Below are 21348 nucleotides of genomic sequence, written 5' to 3' on the forward strand. Positions count from 1 at the left end.
GGATGACCAGGCAGTCCCGGCGCAGTCCCGGCGCGAGGGCTGCGGGGCCGTTCTTGCGCTCCCGGCCTTCCTCCCTCCACCACACAGCGCTCTGGGTCTGGGCACAGGCCACTGCCGAGGTAATCAGTCACAGTTGTGTTACCAAGAAACGTTTTATTTTGCTTGCAGTAGCTTTTTTTGTTAATTGCACAAAATCATGTTTTGTTTTTGCCATTTAAACATCACACAATCCTATTCTGAAAGACAAATGCTCATTAAAAACAAAGCAAAAATAAAAATTCACAACCTTAATTACCTAGAAGATTTGTCATTTAGAGTAGGTTTAAAGGGAAAAAAAAGGGATGGTGGAAGAGGGGCTTTCTTACAAGCTTTTTCACAAGTGTCACATTTTCTTCTAAAAGGGAAGGATTTCAAAACAAAGGTGAAATAGCTTAAACAGAAATAGTCATAAAAAGAAACTTTACAGAATTGTCAACAATATTAAGACAACATTGACTAACCAGTTTCATTACAGCATCTTCCCCCACCCCCACCCTCCCACCCCCAACCCCGAGTGTCCGGCTAGGACTAGAACAGGCTTTGTGTTCAGACAGAAAAGAATTCCAAATCCCAGTGAAATTATGCCAAAAACCCGCAGGCATCTTCCCTGCCCTCCCCCCTGTGTCTTCTGAGATCCCCTAGCCTGGGTTCTATCAGTGGAAAAGGGCCAAATTTGTGAGGGGGAGGGGCCCACACCAGTGTGGTCTGCTCATTATATATATTCACTAGAAATGCTGACCTGCAAAGTATAACTTTGGAAAATTCAACCCATATAGAGGGAGAGAACATGGACATCCTTTGGGTGACTTCTCCTTGTTTTTACACCACATCGTAAGTCCCTCTGGTCCCCTATCCAAGGAGAAATGTTAGGGTCTCAAAGATGTCTTAGATCTACCTCTTCGGGTCAGTTAGTTCAGGTTGGGTCAGGTTCAGTTCTCTTCCCTCCCAAAAGGCCCTGGGGCCCTGGAAGCATTGAAGGCTATGCTTCTGGCTGAAGTGAAGACACTCGATCCTGTTTCAAGAGCTGAGCCTAAGAAATGGCCATCGTTGGTCAGGCTGGGTTTGGGCCAAAGAAGGGACAGAAACACTGTCTCCATGGGAAGAAGAGGAGGAAGGGAGAATGAAAAGGTAGGCAGGTGGGGAACATGTGCAGGAGCAGGTTGGAGAGGATGGGACTGCTGTGAGGGGACCCAGTCAGAGTGGCTCCAGGTGGAGTCTGCAGCATAACGGAAACAGGAAGGAACCCCACTCTCCTCCCTCTTTGCTCCTCCCTGGTGGCCCTCAGGATCCCCTTCCCAAGGGCTGGAATGCAAATCCAAATACTAAGAGCCTGGTGAGGAGTGAGCTCCCCCTACACCAAAGTGAGGAAGTCTGATCCCAGCCCAGGGCTCTGCAGTGATGGTGACTTCTGGGACAGGTGCTCAAGAGCGGCGAGGAGAGCAGGCTTCTGTGAGGCTCACCTAACGTGCTGGCGATTTGCTGCTCTCCCTGGAGAGCCAGAGCCCTGTGTTCGCTCAACTTTGCCCATCTCTTTTCAGTTCACAAAGGCATTTACGGAGAGTTGGTTGCACATTGGTAGCTTAAATATGACAATCCTCATCAGCTGGTCACCTGAGGTTGGAGGGCCCATGGGGGACCCTCTGTTTGGAGTCGGTGCTGGCTCATCTTGACCCAGAGCCTCTCTCTCACATGGGGGATCCAGTGGGGGGACGTGGACGTAACCACAGCCTCTTTGCTCTGAGGGACGGCAGCAGTGGGAAGGCTTCCAGTTCTCACTGCTGATTCTAGTTCCTCTACTGGAAAGGGTCTGAGATAAGACAAGCTCAGGAGGAAAAAAAAGCCAGGCAGCAGTTTCTGGGCAGCTTCTATCCTGGGGCGAGAGCCAGTGTGTGGTGTGTAGGGTGTGTGTGTGTGTGTGTGTGTGTGTGTGTGTGTGAACACACAGCCACCTAGTCCGGGGCCAGTGCCCAGCTCAAGAGCTTTCCCAAAGGCCAATCCTGCTGACACCCCTCCCCTCCCCAGGACCTCCAGGGGAGGGGTGACGCTGTGTGCTGTGCTGATGGCAAGTCTCAAAGTCTGTAGAAAAGGAGATGGAGACAGGTGGACTGGTCCAGAGCTAAGTCCCAGGACCCCAACCCCATGTGAGGAGGAGGGGCCAGAGGGAAGACTTGGGGGGCAGGGATGGGGTATCGAGGGCTTAGTGTATATAGGCTCGGTACACGGCAGACATGTCGTTGTCAGACTGGTCCAGTGCCTTGGCTCTTTTGTACACCTGAAAAAAAAAGGAGATAGGCTCATACTCTGTCCACAGAGCTGACTTAAAAACACAATCTGCTTCCTGGAGGCGGTTCTAGATGTGGTCAGGCAGGCAGGCGGCAGGCGGCAGGCAGCCTTTGGAGTCCAGGCTATCTAGGTACAACTCCTGGCCAACCCCCACACTGATTTTTTTTTTTTAAATAAAAAAACGTTTATTTTTGAGAGACAGTGTAAGCAGGGGAGGGGCAGAGAGAGGGGGACAGAGGATCTGAAGGGTGCTCTGTGTGGACAGCAGAGAGCCCGATGCGGGGCTAGAGTTCACGAGCCGTGAGATCAGGACCTGCGCTAAAGCTGGGCGCTTAAACGACTGAGCCACCCAGGCCCCCCACTGATCTTGAGCCAGGTGTTTCTTTGCCGTCACCACTACTACTTGATGTCATGGAGAAGGTGACAAGGTTATCATGAGGTTTAAAGGGACTGAGGAGGTAAAGTGCTTAGAGCATTGTTGGCAATTATAATCACGTCCCTTCCTGCCTCCAGGGTCTTCCTGTGTCATGCTCTGGGCTGCTATCCTCGTCCTTCCCTCTGTGTGGGATGCTTTTCCCTCAGCACAGCTGGCCCCTTCCCAGTCAGCTCCGAGGCCTCTCCCGAGCAGCCTATCTAAGACAGCGGCCGCACCGCTTCACTCACTCTGCTGTATTTTACTCATACTTCTGACCTTTACAGACTCTTGTTCAAATACTTATCTGCCTGTCTTGTGCCCCTTTCCATTAAAATGTAAGCGCCACAAGGGAGGGAACGGGCTGCTCCTGAACACGTCCCCAGAACCTAGAATAGTGCCTGGCAATCAACAGCCGCTCCAGAGACACGAGGTGAATATTATGAACGAGTGTGAAGACAATTAAAAAGCCATTCGACAAAGGCAGTATGGCATCCAGGCACACTGAGGAAATGCAGTTGAACACAAGGTTCCCCCATACAAGCTGCATTTTTGTCTTTTCTCAAACACAGTCCAGCTGAAGCCACTATAGTTGAGTGTCCATTACAGCTCAGGTGTAGCTGTCAACTCAACACGAAGGCTCCATAAGACCTTTTCAGATACAAGAAAACCAATCATTGCCAGCAGACCTGCACTACAGGGAATGCTAAAGCAAGTTCTTCCAGCTGAAAGGAAACAATCCCAGAGAGAAATTCAATTCTTTAGAAAAGAATGAAGAGCCCTGGAAATGGTAAATAAGAGAAATATACAATTATTTTCTCTCTTCGTTAAAATAAAATACATAAGACTACTTAAAACATTCCAACGTTGACCGTATGTTTAAAACAAAGGCAGATGTAACCCAGAGGACGTCTGTACCCTAAAGCAGGGGTTCTCAACCAGGGATTATTTTGCCCCCCACTGGACATTTGGCAACGTCTGCAGACATTGTGTCAACTGAGGGGGTGTTGCTGGCCTCTAGTGGGTATAGGACAGGGATGCTGCTAAACATCCTGTAAGCACAGGATGGCTCCCACAGCAAAATGTCATCGTGCCCAGGTTGAGAAACCCTGCCTTAGAGGAGGAGTTGGAGGGGGAGGGAAATGGAAATGTATCTATGTTTTACGTGAAGAGGTACAAGATTAACTCTAAGTAGACCGTGAAGTTTAAGGTATTGCATATTCTTGCATACTGATATCCCTAGAGCAAAGATAAAACAGAAACAATGCGTCATTAAGAAGACAGTAGGTAAAATGGAATTCTAAAAAATATTCAAATAATCCAAAAGGCAGTAAAATAGGAAGGACAGTCAAAAGCCAGAAGAGACAAGCAGCAATCAAATGATAAAACGGTAGCTCCAAATCTGACCATACCTTAACAGACTTTAAGAAAAGGACTAAATGTTACTGGCCTAGTTAACCTTAAGATCCTGAACAGTAAGCACCAGTGAGGAGCCTAAATTCACACCATCCAAATGGCCAGATAGCACCACGTTCCATTGAGAAATTAACTAAAATATTTGTTTTCAAGCCAACAAATCCTGTAGACTCAGGGCAGAGGCAAGTCAGAAATCACGTCACAGAGAAACCTGCCAACACAAACCACACATAGAACCCTTCAGAACTGACTTCAGTTAAAGACAAGCTTGTTGACAAAAAAAATTATACAAAATACAAAAATAAGTCCGCTGCTAAGAGAGAATCCAAGGTAAAACAAACATGAGTAACCTGAAATTGTACTGCAACCTGAAAAAGTGAAGTAAGTACTCTGGCATGTTCAGGCAGACAAGGAAGGGACAGAAAACACAGAATTCAGGGACAGAAGATTACAGATTATGAAAAGGTAGGTCTGAAAAGAGCAGAACCGTGTTTCTTTTTTCCTTTTTTTTAATGTTTATTTATTTTTGACAGAGAGAATGAAAGAAAGAGAGAGAAACAGAGCATGAGCAGGGGAGGGGCAGAGAGAGAGGGAGACACAGAATTCAAAGCAGGCTCCAGGCTCCGAGCTGTCAGCACAGAGCCTGACACGGGGCTTGAACTCACAAGCCCCGTGAGATCATGACCTGAGCTGAAGTTGGACGCTCAACCGACTGAGCCACCCAGGCGCCCCAGAACCGTGTTTCTTTACTTCTTCGCTGGAACAAGCCACTGGAGACTTCTATTTAACTTGAGTGATGCATATCCTTTTTTTAGCACTTGGAAGATACAGCTTCTAAAATAAATGAATTTATGTGTTTTACACAAAATGTAGAGTTTTGTTTTTTGTTTTTTTAAATGTTTGTTTATTTTTGAGAGAGCACATGTGCTTGGGGAAGGGGCAGAGAGAGAGGGAGACAGAGGATCCGGAGCAGGATCTGAGCTGTCAGCAGAGAGACCAACATGGGGCTTGAACTCACAAAGTGGGAGATCATGACCTGACAGATGCTTAACCAACTGAACTACCTGGCGCCCTACAAATGTAGTTTTTATTGTAACTCTACAGTAAAGAAATAGTGCTCAGCTTTTTTAAGGCTACACTTCTAAACAACTTTTCAAAAAGTGCATGTGTAGGTGCTTAATAAAGTTGTCATTCAAAAAAAGGTAAATGACCAAACACCCCAATTAATAGGCAGAATCTTTCAGAATGGGTAAAAATCCAAGCTCCAATGACAGGCTGTATACAAAAGATACAGTATAAAAACACAAACTGAAAGCAAATGAATGGAAAAAAATATACAATGGGGCACGTGGGTGGCTCAGTTTGGTTAAGCGTTTGACTCTTGATTTCAGCTCAGGTCATATTTAATGATTCGTGAGTTTAAGGCTCACATTGGGCTCTGCGCCGACAGAGTGGAGCCTGCTTGGGATTCTCTGTCTCCCTCTCTCTCTGCCCCTCCCCTGGCTCACACTCTCTCTCTCTCTCTCTCTCTCTCTCTCTCTCTCTCTCTCTCTCAAAAATAAATAAATATTAAAACAAATATAAAAACAATAGCACCTATAGTAAAACTGGGCAATAGGCTTCAAGACAAAGACCGGAAAGCGACATTTTATAAAAACAGAAGGGCAAACTCATAAGGAAGATGTGGCCATCATAAATGCTAAGAGTTTCAAAATTACAGGAGTTTCAAAGATAATAGACAAAATCAAAGGGAAAAACAGACAATCCCACAATCACAGTTAGAGATTTTAAGATCTTTCAGCAACTGAAAGAACCAGAGAAAAAGGCCAGTAAATGTGATCCGAAAAAACTACCAACCTCAACCTAACTGGTATCTGCAGGACATAGTCCTCTTAAGTGCACACAGCACACCCAAAGACAGACCATCTGCTGGGCCACAAAACAAGTCTGATTAAATTTAAAGAACCATAAATCATACAGGATGTGTTTTTTAACCACAACAGAGACATATTAGTAATCAATAATCATTAGATATGTAGGACAACTCCAATTATATGATACACTTTTGAATAATCCACAGGCCGAAGAAATCACATGGGAAGTAGGCATGGCTAAGAAGGAAGCGTACAGTTTTACATGCTCCTGTCTAGAAACAATGACCTGAGATTCCACCCCAAGAGATGAGACACAAAGCAAAATAAAGATGGGCAGGGGGTGGGGTGGGGTGGGTCGCGAACAGTAAAGACAAAAGGAAGATGGCCAGGGTTGTGCTTCGCCTCTGGCAGGTACCTCGTTGGCTGCAGCTGCCATAGGAGTAGGATGGTTGACCGCATCACCCAGGGCAATGGCTAAGCGGAGATCCTTCTGGATGTACTTCAGGTAGAAATCAGGCTTAAAGTTTCCTTGCAGGATATCTGAGGAAGGAAAGCCACTTATCAGGCAAATTGAATAAACTCTAACTAAGAAACTATCCGTAGTACTGTCAGGCCTCAACACCTGGCATTTCTTCCCTCTTGGACACTGAAGAGACAAGTTCCCAGCCAGTACCCCCAAATCCCACCTGCCAGGTCTCTGGACCCCCTCTGACCAAGGGCATGGAATGAATGAAGAGAGTGTGTCTTTCACACCCAATGAGCCCTTGAAGAAGAGACTCCTCTGTGAGAGCTGCCTGACTCAGTTTCTCAGCTCCTATCAGAACTAAAATGCAAGAGAGGCCAAAGGCAACTCACTTTGGCACTTCTGGTCCAGGAAGATGCTGGCCAACTGTCCCTGATTGAGGATGTCCAAGAGTGTCTGCTGGGACTGGCCTGTCACTTGGGCCAGGGTCAAGCCCTCAGCGATGGTGGCCATGAAGCTTCCCTGGACCATGTTCACGATCAGCATCATCTTGGCTGCGTTGCCAACCTCACCTGGCCAGGGTAGAGAATGACGGTCACTTCTCAAGAATCTGAGGGCAGGGACTTTCTGCCCACCCTCATCCCTGCTCGGACCCACCTCTACACCCAGGGGAGGCCCCATTCACCTGCCCCTGACAGAACTGGCTCTGACCCTTCAGGCTCTTCCTCCTTCCAGGCACTGACTGTGCAAGTCAAAGAAACCTTCCCACGGGGGCCCCAGGCAGAGAGGCCGCGCGGGAGTGACGCTGTCATCAGTGCAGTCTAGAGGGGATGTGGCCCACCCAGCCTCCGGGCCTGCAGTGGCCCGACGGGTGGGCAGGCATGTTACCTAGAAAGAAGGAGGTCTTCCCCATTGCCTGGAAGCAGCTGCTGCAGTCCTCATACAAGCCCCTGTCTCCTGCTGCTAAGATCACCAACATCCCGTCATTAGACAGCTGCTGATTCCCTGAGACCGGGGCTTCCAGAAAGCGGCCCCCCCTGGACACAATCACCTGGAAAGGAAAGTCATAGCTTCTGAAGGCCTTGCGCCTCACTGGGGTTTCAAGTGGGAACACCTGGCCCTCCACACCGAGGCCCTAGACAGATGCCTGAATCATACGTAGCATGTAGCTAAGCTGAGGTCTCCCCACCTGCTCCCATTTACTTGCAATTTCTTACAAAGACCAAACATGACCATGCTCATGGCTTGGCCGACCATACCTCTTCCAGACACTTCCCTTCTCTGACTTTAGCCACCCTCAGGGCACAGAGGGGCCAGAAGTCACCACTTGGCCCAGCAGCTTAGTGGAAAGAATACTGCTAGGATCAAATGTGGATAGCTGCTTAAACCAAAAAGGCCCTGCCAGCTGCCTGGAACGCTTCTCACTGTGGGGCTCACAGCTCTGGGACCTAATGCCCATCCCAACTGGGCAACACCTCTCCTCTCATGGCTATTCAGACTAGCTGTGGCTTTGAAAGTAAAGAGCGAAGACAACCTAGTCCCAAGGCTACAGGCCTTTCTTTCTCTCCCTGCTTTTGTCTTTAGAGTAACCAAGTTGCCCACTCAGGAGTGATCAGTTAGAGTCTTGGGCTCTAACCACAAGGATGTTGGAAGGCCACCACAAACGAGGCTGCTACCTGGGCCAGCTCAGTGACTGTGTCAGCATCCACTGTTGACATGTCCACATAGCACTTCCCAGGGCGGATCCCTTGCAGTACACCACTGGGGCCCAGCACCAGCTGTGGAGACACAAGGGAGAAGCAATAGCCCAGGCTCTTGGCCAGATGCCCAGGAGCCCCTTAGACCTCAGGTTAGAATTCTGTTGCTTTTTTGGCTCACTTACTGATTAGGAACTGAATATTAAGGCTGAAAAGGGGGAAAGCAAGTGAAATAAGCGTAGGAATGAAAAATACCTCTAGTACGTTCCTAACAATCTTGTAAAAGGGTTTGTGTGCTCCTTTTTATTAAAAACCTCCCATTTAAATGATAACCTCAATATTTTCTTGGGTTTCACTGGATTTACCCGGATTAAACTAGTCACCAGTTTAACAAGATGACTACTGTACTTGAAATGTGAAAACATACAAATAGAGCCACAGCTAAACAGAGGATCTGGGCACATGGACGCAATACGAATACACAGGGCTCGTCAGCACAGATCTCAGGGACCCTCGTTTTTATTCTTTGTTCTGAATCAAAGGAAGTCTGTATTCAATTTACAAAAATATTTTTCACAATGGGGGATGGCCCCAGATGGGAAATTCAACTCCCCCACATGCTGTAGACACTCACTCATGGGCAGGGGAGATGGGGTGGGGGAGAGGGAGGCCAGACAGTTTTCCTGGCCACAACATGATGGGAGAAGAGGGGATCCTTACGTCCTTGGCTGCCTTGGGGTCTGACACGCAGGCGAAGGTGATGTCACAAGTTGAAACGACTTCAGCGGGGGTTCTTCCTAGGCGGGCCCCCTCCTGGATGAACAAATCACACTGCAAAAGTCACAGATCCTAATGTGAGCTACAGGCAGTGCACAACCAATACAACAACCAGGCCAGAGACACCCTGCCCAGTCCTCCTGGCTGGCCTCTCAAGGCAGGAGGCTGAGGCTAGGAGCTGGGGACACCAGAGTGGTGGTCCAGCTTTTTGAAGGAAGTAGATTGGGCCCCTTAAGGACCGTCTCATATTTTTGCATAACTGGTGCCTAGAACGAAGTTCTACTTCACAGTAGGCACAAAACAAGTGTCTGCTAAAGGTTTCCTGTTTGAAGAACAGGATGTAAATAGCACCTGTCCGCAACCCTCTGTGGCTGTCTTGGCTGTGGCAAAACCTGCCCAGTGTCCTGGGCTACTCACACTGTGCTGGGGAAGCAGGTCTGGGGCTGGGAAGCTGCCATTCCTTACCGAGATGTTCCTGGGTGTCTAAAAGCTTTAACTTTTCTTCCTTGAGAATTAAAATTACCCACCTCATAACAAAACATTATCAATATTTCAGTTTTTTCCTTTTCCAAAATCATTTAAAGAAGTAATTAGAATAACGTGAACCTATTTTGTAACCAACTTTTAATATCGTGTGTGATTTACATTTATCCACATTACAGTCTTTCTTAATTATTGTTTATAATGGATGGCTGCAGAATATCCCATTGAGACACACCTGAATTTACCTAATGGCTCTCCCGAAGTTCAATATCAAACCTGCTTTTAATTATAAATGACTCCAGGGGCGCCTGTGTGGCTCAACTGATCAAGCATCCGATTTTTGATTTCAGCTCAGGTCATGATTTCACCATCGTGAGACTGAGCCCCGGATTGGGCTCAGTGGGAAGTATGGAGTCTGCCTGGGATTCTCTTTCCCTCTCTCCCCTGCTCGTTCTCTTTCAAAATAAACAAACTTAAAAAAAAAAAAAGTGACTCCAACTAATATCTTTACGTACAATTCTTTTCCTTTATGTTTTGAATCTAGGTCCCCGAAAGTAGAATAAACAGGTTCCAAATGGTGTTCAAGTTCTTAATAAATGCAGACAAATGGCTTTCCAGTGGAGCCATGCTAATTTATAATGATCACTGGCAAGGTATCAAATTACCAGCACTGAGTACATCATTTAAAAACAACAAACAAGCATCCGTAAATACATAAAAACTCTGCCCTACTTGATGATTTAACCAGCCAAACCCAGTAACTTTTTGTTTGGTATGTATTTTGATTATTCTTGATTATTGAAACTTTTACATATTTTTTAATTTCATAAAAAATTTTTTAAGTAGGCTCCATGCCCAATGTGGGGCTTGAACTCATGAAGATGAGATCAAGAGTCACAGGCTCCACCAACTGAGCCAGGCAGGTGCTCCAATTACTGAACCTTTTAAATTTAATATCTTCGTTTATTGTTTCTTTTGTAAGCTATTGTGTGTGTTATCATATTTGCTATAAGCACGTTTGGTTGATGTACACTGTAGTCTATTTTCAATTTATTTTAGTACGTGGTAGGAGGTGAGAGTAGCATTTCCCCAAACTTGCAATCAGTTGTCCTGAACAGAACTTACTGACTGACCTTTCTCCTATCTCACTGATTCCTACAGAGCCACCTCTATCAGTTGAAGCCCCAGCTGTCCAGCCTACCTGATGGGTGTGCTTCTTTATCACGGTACACAACAACTCGGCCTTTTAGTATATCGCTTTATGTTTTAAACTTTGCTTGAGAGAGATCTCATTACTTTCTTTTCTGAAAATGTTTTCCATTAGCTATTCCAGAAGAACCAGAGAGTAATTTTTTTTTTTTTTTTTTTTGCCAAGATAGTTTAAAACAATTCTACAGGGATGGTCAAAAATTAGATGGCTTTCTAAAAATGTTTGTTTATTTATTTGAGAGACAGAGACTGCCCATGTGAGCTGGGGAGGGGAAGGGAGAGAAGGAGAGAGAGAATCCCAAGTAGGCTCTGCGCTATCAGTGCAGAGCCCAATGTGGGGCTCAAACTCACAAACCATGAGATCATGACCTGAGCCAAGAGAGCCAGACGCTTAACCGACTCAGTCACCCCAAAGAATTAGACAAGTTTTTAAAGATGACATTTACTACTTAACTTGTGCCAAGCATGGTGCTGAGTACTTTACATCATCTCATTTAATCTTTTGCACAGATGAGAACTCTGAGACTTAGGGAGATAAACAGCGTTGCTAAAAAAGGTGAGCAGGATGGCTGTAACTTGGATTTAGGTCTGTCTGATTCCACACCAGATTCCTAACTGCTATGCTCTACTGCTTTTCCATAAATTAATCTGGAAAGAATGGCCATGTTTACATAACATTTAGGTTTTCCAATCAAGATACAGGATGACAAGAGGCACTTCTATCAAAGGGGAAGGCACTTATAAGGAAAACCCTGACTCTCCCAACTTCTGCAACTGTGCATCTACATTTCCTGGTTACTCTTGCCTCGAATCACAACAAATACTGCTGATGGGACCTGATCACCCTCCTGACTTGGGTCCCCACAGCCCCTACACAATGCCCAGCAGCTGAAGCCCAAATCCTTCAGTAAAGCTTTCAGGGCCTTCAGTGCCCTTTCCCCCACAGACCCTTTGACTCTCCAACCAGTTCCTTTTATCCCTGAAAAGGCATTTGTTGCATTAGAGTGATTTTTTTTTTTTTTTTTTTTTTTACCTTGCCAAGAACATTTCTGTTAATTCTAATCCATTAGGCCTGCCACCTCCTTCAGCAACCACCCTCCTACCACAGCTGCACCTAGCTGCACATGGGGTGCTCATCCAGTCACTTTGTAAACACATGTTCAGCCACACAGGCTCCCAAAGGGCTGGTCCTTCCTCAGTCTCTTCCTGTGTTCCTGGTGAGTACAGGGCTTTAGTTTCTTGCACTCAGACTACTGTTCTTCACCTTTTCTTGGATAAGAACTTGATGGGAGAAGCCATGGCTTCTCTCCAGTGCAGAGGTGCACATTCAGACCTGGAGTTCCATTTCAGGGCATGCACAGACCCTTGAAGTGGTGGACCACCACCCTAGGTTAAGAACTTCTAAACCTGTCCTGCCTACTTTGGTTGCCGTTAGCCATGGGGGACTATTACATTTAAGTGATGTAAAATTAAAATTTCAATTCTTAAGTCGTACTAGCCATTGATTCAAGTGCTGAAGAGCCACATGTGAACAGTGGGTGTCACACTGGACAAATCCTGGACATCTCCATCACTGCAGAATGCTCTACTGCAAGGTGCTGTTAATACAATCCCAACGACAGAATACAGTGCAGCCATGCAAAAGGAAGAAATAAATCTATCTCCACACACTCGGTATCAATGAATTACTAACACACTCACATGTATTTGCACGTGCATGAACAAAAGGATACAAACACCTGATGTGAGCTACCTCAGCTAATGGCAAGGAAGGGAGAATTTCACTTCTTTTTATAGGCCTGTATGTTTTTAAGTGTTTACTTTTTATAAACAGCATCCTAAGCTTACATCCTTTTATAAATAACATCCTAAGCTTCTGTACCTCCATCTTTACTTGCCTGAACTATAGAGCTTGGCTCTATACTTGGCTACTCTACACATGCAAAATGCTGAGCGGAGACAATAGGAAGATTCCTATCCTCAGTTACTAGTTACTCCAACTCCAAGGGTCAAGGGTTTGTCCCACCCCGTCTGACAAGCACCACCACGAATGCTTACTTTCTCTGCAGTCCGGTTCCAGACGGTTACTGTGTGACCCATTTTTAGCAAGTTGGAGACGATGCCACTTCCCATGAGGCCAAGGCCCAAAAATCCTATCCTGAAAAAGAGAGACACTGATCGGTTCAGGGTGGAGTGGGACCGTGGTCACCAGAAACCACTCAGCGGCTGGCAGCACCACAGCAGAGCAGGAAGCAGTGTGTGTATGTTGTGCCTTTTCTTACCCTGCCATTGTTTAAAAGTGTCCCTCAATTGAAATGGGCTTTTCTAGACCTTTGCCTGCCACAGAAAGAGGTGTGCCTCTCATATGGTTTAGGGCAAGTCTCCCAAATTGTTTCCTTACTGCTGTGATAGACGGTCTGAGCTTTGAATTCCGTTAGAGCAAGAAAGCAGGCTTCTGTCTTCGGCTCTTGCAACAGCTTCCCGATCGACCCCTCCAAATGCCTGGCTTTCAGATGCCACTTTAAAGCACATCAGCAAACTTCTTCAACTGTAGGAATCAGGATCAGTCTTCATCTCCCTGTCCGGCTCTACTTCCGACACTACACTTGTGTTCTTCCCGCTACCAGCAGAGACGGGTCTTGACCCTCTTCAAAGCTTCCTTTGGAGCCAATCTTTTCCAGAGCACGAATTCTTCCTATGCCTGCCTTCTCCTGACCCCGTCACGGCTTTCCACTGGCCCGTCCACAGTTCTCCACCACACCCTTCTAACTGTAGGCCCATTCTCATCTTTGGGGACTAAAGTTCAGGTGGACAGCATGCCTGTTCACTTTCACGTCCGGTAGCCTGCTCCTTTGTGCAACCCCGAGAACTCGGGGGCTGTTGGCTACTACTGCCGTTTCTACTGCTTTTACAGGTGATTTTATCTTGCCCCAAGGTCTCTTTCTGGGTCTTGTACTTCACTCCTTGTATGTGATATGGCTAACCAATGCCACTTTCTTCATTTATTATTCCTTGGTGTGCTGGTTTTTGGCTTGGGTTTCTCTCCACAGCTTCTCCACCTCACTTGACCTGAGTTACCCTTTTATTATTTTTTTTAATTTTATTTTTTTTTAAATATGGAAGCTTCACGGATTTGCCTGTCATCCTTGCGCAAGGGCCGTGCTAACCTTCTCTGTATCGTTCCAACGCTAGTCCATGTGCTGCTGCAGTGAGAACCCTATTAGCCTTTTAGTATTCTCGGTCTCCTGGGGTCACATCCACAGCCACCTCTGCAAACTGGCTCTTGTACTGAAAGGGTCCCCTCATCCTTGCTGGGATACAGATTCTCACATGCTCCCCCAGCCTGAATCCAATGAGGAAAACAGAATCTACCACCTTCCTCACCGAATGGCACCCTCGCCCACTAAGCTTCAGCCAAAGCTCAAAACCAGGAGATCTTTTGTCATTCACAGTTGTCTGAGTAGTGCCAGTTTCCCCTAGGATTCTAAACCATGGCAGGCTAATTCTCTTTCCTTTTCTTGGCATTTGAGGACACCCAGCAGACCACATAGCTGCTTCACCTTGTAGCTGGCTTATCTTCGTGTCAAAAAAGGGTCTGGCTAACAGGGCAACGAAGGCGTTAGGTGGAAGCACTGGACTCTGTCCTCAGCCCTGTCCTTGTCTTTTCGTAAAAAAATCAACACAGTCCTCCTGAAATCAGTGGGTGATACCCACCTCCCCTTTCATTAGCACATAACGTGCCTGTGTCTTCTCCACTCCACCCACCCAGGGACGTTCACCCAAAATAAACAGTAGGATCAAGCATGTTGTCAGCATGAAAACTCATAAATGAAGTAAAAGATGTACTGTTTTTGTCTGAGAAAGAACCGCATGGGAGATACAGACGGCAGCTTCAGACCGGGCCATCTTGCTCAAGGGAGGGGTCCGTCTTAGCACTTTCATCACCATGACCACAAACACCGTCAGAGTAAGGGCAGGGGTGTGTGTGGGCACAAGCTAAGCTTTGGGGACCACAGTCAAGGCTCTCGTACCTGCCCAGGCAAGGGAGAGAGGTGCTGACAGGTGCACGAGAAGGACCAGGTGGCGACGGCAGGGAGAGCTGGGAAAGGCAGGACGATGGGCTTTACTCCAAACATCTTCACCTCTCACCCCCCACTTGCCTCCACCACAGCCAATTTCTGGGTTTTCATCACTGTTCTGCTGAGCCAGTGGTTCTCAAAGTGTGGCCTCTTGACTGGCAGCAGCAGCCTACCCAGGAAGGCGTCCAAGACACAAATTCTTGGGCTCTACTCCAGACATAGTGACTGAGAAACCCAGGGGCGAGGGGCCCTAGCAACTGGAGCTTTACACGCAGCCTTCCAGGTGATTCTGAGGCACAAGAAAGTCTGAGAACCACCAAACTGAGTGTTCTTCCTACTCGAAGAGCCACCAGTGAGCTATGAAGCCAACCCCATTGTATATTTATAGGACCAGGGTCTACCGCAGGTAAAATTACCCTCAGGCAAAAAAACAATGTCATTAAAAGTTACGACCTTCCCCCTCTTTCCACTCAATCCTAGCAATGGCTGGGATACAACCCGTAAAGAGCCCCCTTAAAGAGTCATCCCCAACTCCCTAACAGAACTAGAATCATAAGAAGCGTTTTCATCAAAGGTCTTACTTTTTGTCTGTGGGTGTGATGCTGCCATTCACGGCTGTGCTGTCTGCTGCCTGGATGGAGGTGGACCCGGTTTCCTAGGGAAAGGAAGCACAAATCATCAGGTCAGTCTGCCCACGGCAAGGGCCCCAGTGGAAGAAAAAAATAGGGTAATATGGAACCTACGTACCTCTTCACATATTTTCAACTTCTTTGTGATTGCTTGGTAACAGACAGCTGGCTAATAAACGAGGGAAAAAAACCATTTATTAAACCGAATGCTTAACTGGTCTTCGTTATAAATTGCTTAAGAAGTTTGGCCTAAAATGTGGCATTAACACTGAAAACTTATTTGCTGTTCGACTTTATTGATTTCCAAGTAACACATTAGAAAGTGAACACACATTACCTCATTCAATTATCTACACAACTCTGCAAGGTGCTTTTACTGCTGATGACATTAAGGATCAGATGTATTAAGTCATGTGCCCAGAATTACAAAGCTAGCCAGTGTAACTAGGCTTGGAACCCACATCTGTCCAACTCCAAAGCCATAGCCTATCAGGTCCCATCAAGACTCAGACTAACTCATGGCCTTGCAGATACTCTGGGAAGCTTTCCCTCCACAACCCAATGGTCCAGAGAGATGGTCTCCCCAGTTAAACCTGAGAATGTGCCCACCCAACAGTGTGGGCTACCTGACGGGTGCTGACAGCTCATGAGGTCTGGCTTCTGCCCTTGACTCTGAAGGTAACCACAAATGTCTCAACCACACAGCTGCTGAGTCTAAAATGTTTTTTATTTTTTGGTTTACGTTTAATTTTAATAACACCTAATTCATGAGTGAGTCTCTATGTGACTTTTTAACTCGTTGCTCTGGGCAGTGGTACAGGCAGAGCCTGACTTTTCAGATTAGTAGGGAGCTGTGGAGCCACACTGTCCCCTTAGGCCAGCCCCTGACCAAGGATCAACAATGTCAAAGGTCAACTCACCTTCTCAGTTTGGCTGAGCAGGAAATGATGGAAATGAGGGTCTGCATCTTTCACAGGCTAAAACCAGAAAATGATGAAATAAAACAAGCTATTTCCCACCAGAGATCACCTTGCATGGTTAACTGCCTGGTAACTTGACTCTTCTCTGGCTGAAACCCCTTCGGGAACTGGTCTCGACTATACGATGGCCTGGAAGCACTTTCCCACTGTTGGTTAAAGCCTTTTTACAAAGGACCCCTGTTTCAGCTAGAGGGAAACTGACTACAAGTGGAAAAGGAGAGACAATTCTGTCAGGATGGTATACAAATTATTCCAATAACACTGTAGGAAAATATTTGAGAGGCACAATGCTATTTTTAAAACAGCATTCACCAGTCCCTTTGGATAACCCAGCAGACAGGGCCAAATCAATTCTCAGGACTCTTCCAATTTTAGGGTTTCAGCCTACTTGTGTCTGGTGCCAGCCCCTCGAGTGTCTCGTCTCACGGAGGATCAATATAAACAGAAACACAGTGGCAATGAGTGCAGGCCTTTCAAGGGCTTTTTCACAATTAGGCTCAACAGGAGATGAGGGCATCCTTTCCAAGGATGAAACAATGTGCAGCTACTGAATAGCAGAGTTGCAGTGAAAGATTGTCTATAAAGCATCAAGTGAAAAAAATGTGTGGGCCAATCTCACATTTGTTAAAACCAACCCTATTTCCAACAATAAAAACCCCATGTGGGTCTGTAATTCTATAAATGATGGCTGAGTTGGGGGGGTGTACTAAAGGGTCTGGAAGAAGTTGCATCAGGGGCGCCTGGGTGGCGCAGTCGGTTAAGCGTCCGACTTCAGCCAGGTCACGATCTCGTGGTCCGGGAGTTCGAGCCCCGCGTCGGGCTCTGGGCTGATGGCTCAGAGCCTGGAGCCCGTTTCCGATTCTGTGTCTCCCTCTCTCTCTGCCTCTCCCCCGTTCATGCTCTGTCTCTCTCTGTCCCAAAAATAAATAAATGTTGAAAAAAAAAATTAAAAAAAAAAAAAAAAAAAAAAAAAAAAAAGAAGTTGCAGCAAACCTGACAGTGAGCACCCCCAAGGGTGGAGACTTGCAATTTCCCCATCATACATCTCGGAACTGTCTGGCCATTTAAAAAAGGGGGAAAGGACAAGTGCCTCACACAGGTCAGGAAACTAGCTTGGAGGCCAGGCTTATCTTGGCCTGTGGGGGGGGGGGGGGCGTTACCTCGCTCACAGTTGGCTGCCATTTAAACGCGGCCATCGGTCCAGCCATCACCCCCTTCACGGTACTAGACTCAGGGATGGTGAGATCCTACAGAGGGAAAGGCAGATGGTCAAGACACTGTGGCAACCTCAGTAGATGTCTTCCTGCCCCAAATTGGGAAGCACTTCTTCACTGCTCTGCTTCCTTTAGTCACATGCCACCTTAAACTAAACCCCTACCCAGCTCCATGGTCTCAGCGTCAGTCCCCAGGCACGGTTCTGACTGTCCATTGCAGGGAACCAGGCAAGTTCCCATTGACAGGGAGTGAGCCTTTCTTCTCTGTTGAGATAACAAAATATTTTCTTGTGCCCAAATTTCACGAGGACAGATATCACTGGAAAACTCAACTATGGTGTGCAGTGTTATCAGCAAGTCACAGGGAAGATTTCCTTATGGCCAGTAACGAACATTCAGAAAACAGTACCAGCTTTAGAAGGAATCCACTGCATCTCGAAAAGACTGAGAAAACCACATGGTGCTGATGAGGAAATGTGCCCAACGTTTTAGCTACTAAATGACAAAGCCAGACTTCAAACCCAGGGCAACTGGGGGCCAAGAGTTCCACTCCTTCCCCAGGCTGATGCAAGGGCAGGACCCAGTGGAATGGGGTGCGCCTCCTCAACCAACAGTCTGGCCCACACTCATCCTGGGCAGAGGTGCTGCTTCAGCTTCACACCTGCTGTGCTCTCACCCTTTCCACCACTGAGTTTACCTCACACTCACTTTCCACATGTGTGATCTTCCGGCCACAGTGGCCCCCTGACATTTCTACTTGGTATCTAATGGGATTCTTGGCCTGCTGATCTCTGGATCTCCTGCCCAAGCAGCTCCTTACAATGTCTTCGCAATCTTAGAAAAGCAGCTCCGTTCTGTCAGGCTGAGATCTTTGTACTCCTTCTTGATCCTGCCTCCTCTTTCCTCTTATCTCTTGGCAACGATTATGGCTTTACAACTGGGGATCTGCAACCCCTCCTTACTGCCCCACTGCTTACACCCACGCTCAGGCCGCCATCACCTGTCACTTGGACAGCAGCAAAACGGATCTCTCTGCTGCTGGTCTGAAACCCTGCAGTGTGGACTGTACACAGCAGCCAGAATGAAGCATCTCACTCCTCTGCCGAAAACTGACATCTGGTCTCACACAGTCAGGCTAAAAGCTTTATTACCATGGGGCGCTACAAGTTTTACAACCCCACTCCACACTAATCCCTGACCTCGTGTCCTATTATTTTCTACCCCCTCACCACTTTCCAACTCACTGGCACCTCCTTGGCCTGCCACCCATTCTCGAAACACACCAAGGATATGCCTGCCCCGGTACCTGTGCACTACTGGGAATGCCCTTCCAACAGTTACGTGCTTGGCTCACATGCTCACTTTAGATTTCTGCTGAAGTGTCACCTTATCGGGATGCTTTCCCTGACCTCTCTGTCCTCCCCCATTAGAACATGATGCTGATGTGATTATGAGTAAATTCTATGAAAGCAAGACCTTTTCCAATTTTGTTTACCTTGTACCCCTCGCTGGGAGCCATGTCTGGCAGAGAGAAGATGTTCACTGTGGAAGAAGTGAACAAGAGAGAGGCCTTGTCTAACTATCATGCTGCTTTATCTCTAGACACCTGGCCTGTGGTGGAGCTGCACAACATCTGCTGAATGAAGAGCTCTGGGGAAAAAAGAGGCCTAGTGCAATACTGTCCAAAGAAAGTGCCGCCGTGATGGACACGTTCCACGTCTGTCCCCTGTGGGTAGGGGCAACACAGCTCCAGTGACCTGCCTCAGGCCCCAGAAGGACGGTGAGGTGGAGCGCACTGACTCTCTACCTGGCACCAACCAGAGGCCCCGACTCCCAAATCATCACTCTCTGCACTACTCAGGGATTTTAGGAGCCACAGGACTGACGGTTCTGCCAGGCTCGTGTGTGCCTAGAGCTGCAGTTTTACTTCTCGGCTTGGGACTCAGAAATAAGAGCCCCTGAGAGAGGAGAGAGCACACCTCTCATGCCAGAGTCTAGGCATGAACCCAGCCTTCCCCTGTGTACACGTAACCGACACCTCCACCGTCAAGGTCAGCCTTTTCCACTAATCCTCATGGGGCTGGGGATTACGGCTCAGAACAGCCAACATCCAGGGCTTTGCCCAGTTATCAGCCTAGGCTACTGCTGTTTCAGAAACAGGTCTGACAGCCAAATGACAATTGTGTAGCAACACACACTCTTTTTTAAAGTATAAGACCTATTAGATCAGAAGATGTACCAAAATTCCAAGCCCATTTTCTCTACATCCCTGAAGGTGCTTGATTAAGACCAACAGTCCCAACTAAAACAGCTGTGTCTGCCCTGCACCACTAGCCATGGCTCCTTCCTCTCCAGGCTGACAAATCCTTTACTAGAGGCTGGGCCAAGCAAGGAAGCTGCAGAAAGGACTCTGCTAAAGGTAAATAGTAGGCAGAGCCCTTGGCTGAGGACCTGGCTCGGAGAACAGCCAGCAGCAGTGTTACTACCCCTGATTAATAATTCAGACTCAAGGGCAAACTGCTCTTCCCTGGGAGCCTGTGAGAAGAGTCTCTGCAGTAAGCCAGCGGTGGCCTCTGGTTCAGCTAAAACCACTATGCTCTCACTGTACAACGGGCCACTGACAAAGGTAAAGCTGGTGACCAAATGTGAGTGCACTGCACACGCTCCTCTAGGTACTCTGCTCTTTTTTGCTCATTTCCTTCTTATAACAAAGTGGGGGGAAGGGTATCATGATCAGACCAGGAAAGCAAAGCAAAGGTAGCTGGCCAAGGTCACACAGCGGCACCAGTTAGAGTCACAGCTCTGACTCAAGGCCAGCCTGAGACCTCCTCCTAACCTCTCCTGTACACTTCCCTTGATCCAAAGAGAAGTTGTTTCTGTCCAGGGCTAGCACAGGAATTGGCAGGCTCCATAGCTTTAGAAAGCAGAAAACAGGAATTCGGAGAACAGTATAAAACCCGACAGTTCAGATTCCTCTGGATCCCCAGAAAATCAATCTAATTGGACCAAATTAGATCACACCCCCTAAAAAGGTCTTCATGCACCACAGCTAGCTTCCTAAACCTTCTCCACCTTTGGCTAGTGGTTCCCTGTGCTCACCGTCAGCCAGGGCTGGCACAACCGCCAGTCACTCTCTCTACTCTCAATCACAGGTTATTTGACAGCAAGAAGCACCCTCTGTGATGCAGAGGTCACCGAGTAGCAGCCCACGGGCTCAGTCTAGCCCCGAGATGTTCCTTTGGACCTAAATGTATTTTAAAATTTTAAACTGGTTTGTAACATGTAAAACTGGAATGTTTCACATAAAAATCTGTATTTTCAGCTTCTCTTGAGAAAAAGCAGACAATTTGGCAAAAGTTGGCTGGAACCCCATGGATGGAGCATGACCTCCCCAGAGAGCCAGCTGCCACACCTCATGCTCTCAGCACGGAGGCAGATCGGGGATGTGGACCCTCTGCCAGCTCCCCTGGCTTCCTTCTATTACCTGTCTGGTCTCGCTGGTGTCTGAATTTGCATGCCTTGATCTGATGATGTCTGGTGTTTCATCATGGCCTTATCACCCAACTGTTTCTGCCAGACATCTGGCTCTTGTCCCCTCGACTGTGCTCTAACAATCCTCCCCTGTGTTTTGACAGACTACCTCCTCGAATTCTCTTTCCTTGGCTTTCAAGACTTGACCCAAATCTTTTCAGGAAGGTGGAAGGTACATTATTTCTGTTTCACTTCAGTATGAGGCTCCTCCGACCCCTCGCAACTCTGACCTATGGACAATCTCACTGCAAAGCAGACTTCT

The 21348-nt window shown here is 47.2% G+C and overlaps 1 protein-coding gene and 1 non-coding gene across 4 annotated transcripts in view; both read right to left on the bottom strand.

Annotated features, from left to right (window-relative positions):
• Positions 1–133: 133 nt before the first annotated feature.
• Positions 134–21348, bottom strand: part of GLYR1 (glyoxylate reductase 1 homolog) — a 34177-nt gene continuing 12962 nt past the window's right edge. The window contains exons 6-16 of one of the 3 annotated variants that reach the window (XM_030300723.1): positions 17502–17588; positions 16282–16338; positions 15480–15530; positions 15314–15387; positions 12712–12811; positions 8905–8997; positions 8164–8265; positions 7376–7538; positions 6880–7059; positions 6440–6564; positions 134–2311 (exon numbers count right to left, since the gene is read on the bottom strand). In XM_030300723.1, the coding sequence (XP_030156583.1) occupies positions 2237–2311; positions 6440–6564; positions 6880–7059; positions 7376–7538; positions 8164–8265; positions 8905–8997; positions 12712–12811; positions 15314–15387; positions 15480–15530; positions 16282–16338; positions 17502–17588 (1107 nt within the window). In that variant the 3' untranslated portion in view covers positions 134–2236. Of the gene's footprint in view, positions 2312–6439; positions 6565–6879; positions 7060–7375; positions 7539–8163; positions 8266–8904; positions 9016–12711; positions 12812–15313; positions 15388–15479; positions 15531–16281; positions 16339–17501; positions 17589–21348 lie in introns of all 3 variants that reach the window. The other 2 variants (XM_030300722.1, XM_030300721.1) reach the window with 2 other exon arrangements.
• On the bottom strand, positions 13763–13869 carry LOC115504627. The gene has a single exon (XR_003965734.1). It is a non-coding gene; the product is annotated as a U6 spliceosomal RNA (small nuclear RNA).

This window comes from Lynx canadensis, chromosome E3 (genome assembly GCF_007474595.2).
Source record: "Lynx canadensis isolate LIC74 chromosome E3, mLynCan4.pri.v2, whole genome shotgun sequence".
Lineage (NCBI taxonomy): Eukaryota > Metazoa > Chordata > Mammalia > Carnivora > Felidae > Lynx > Lynx canadensis.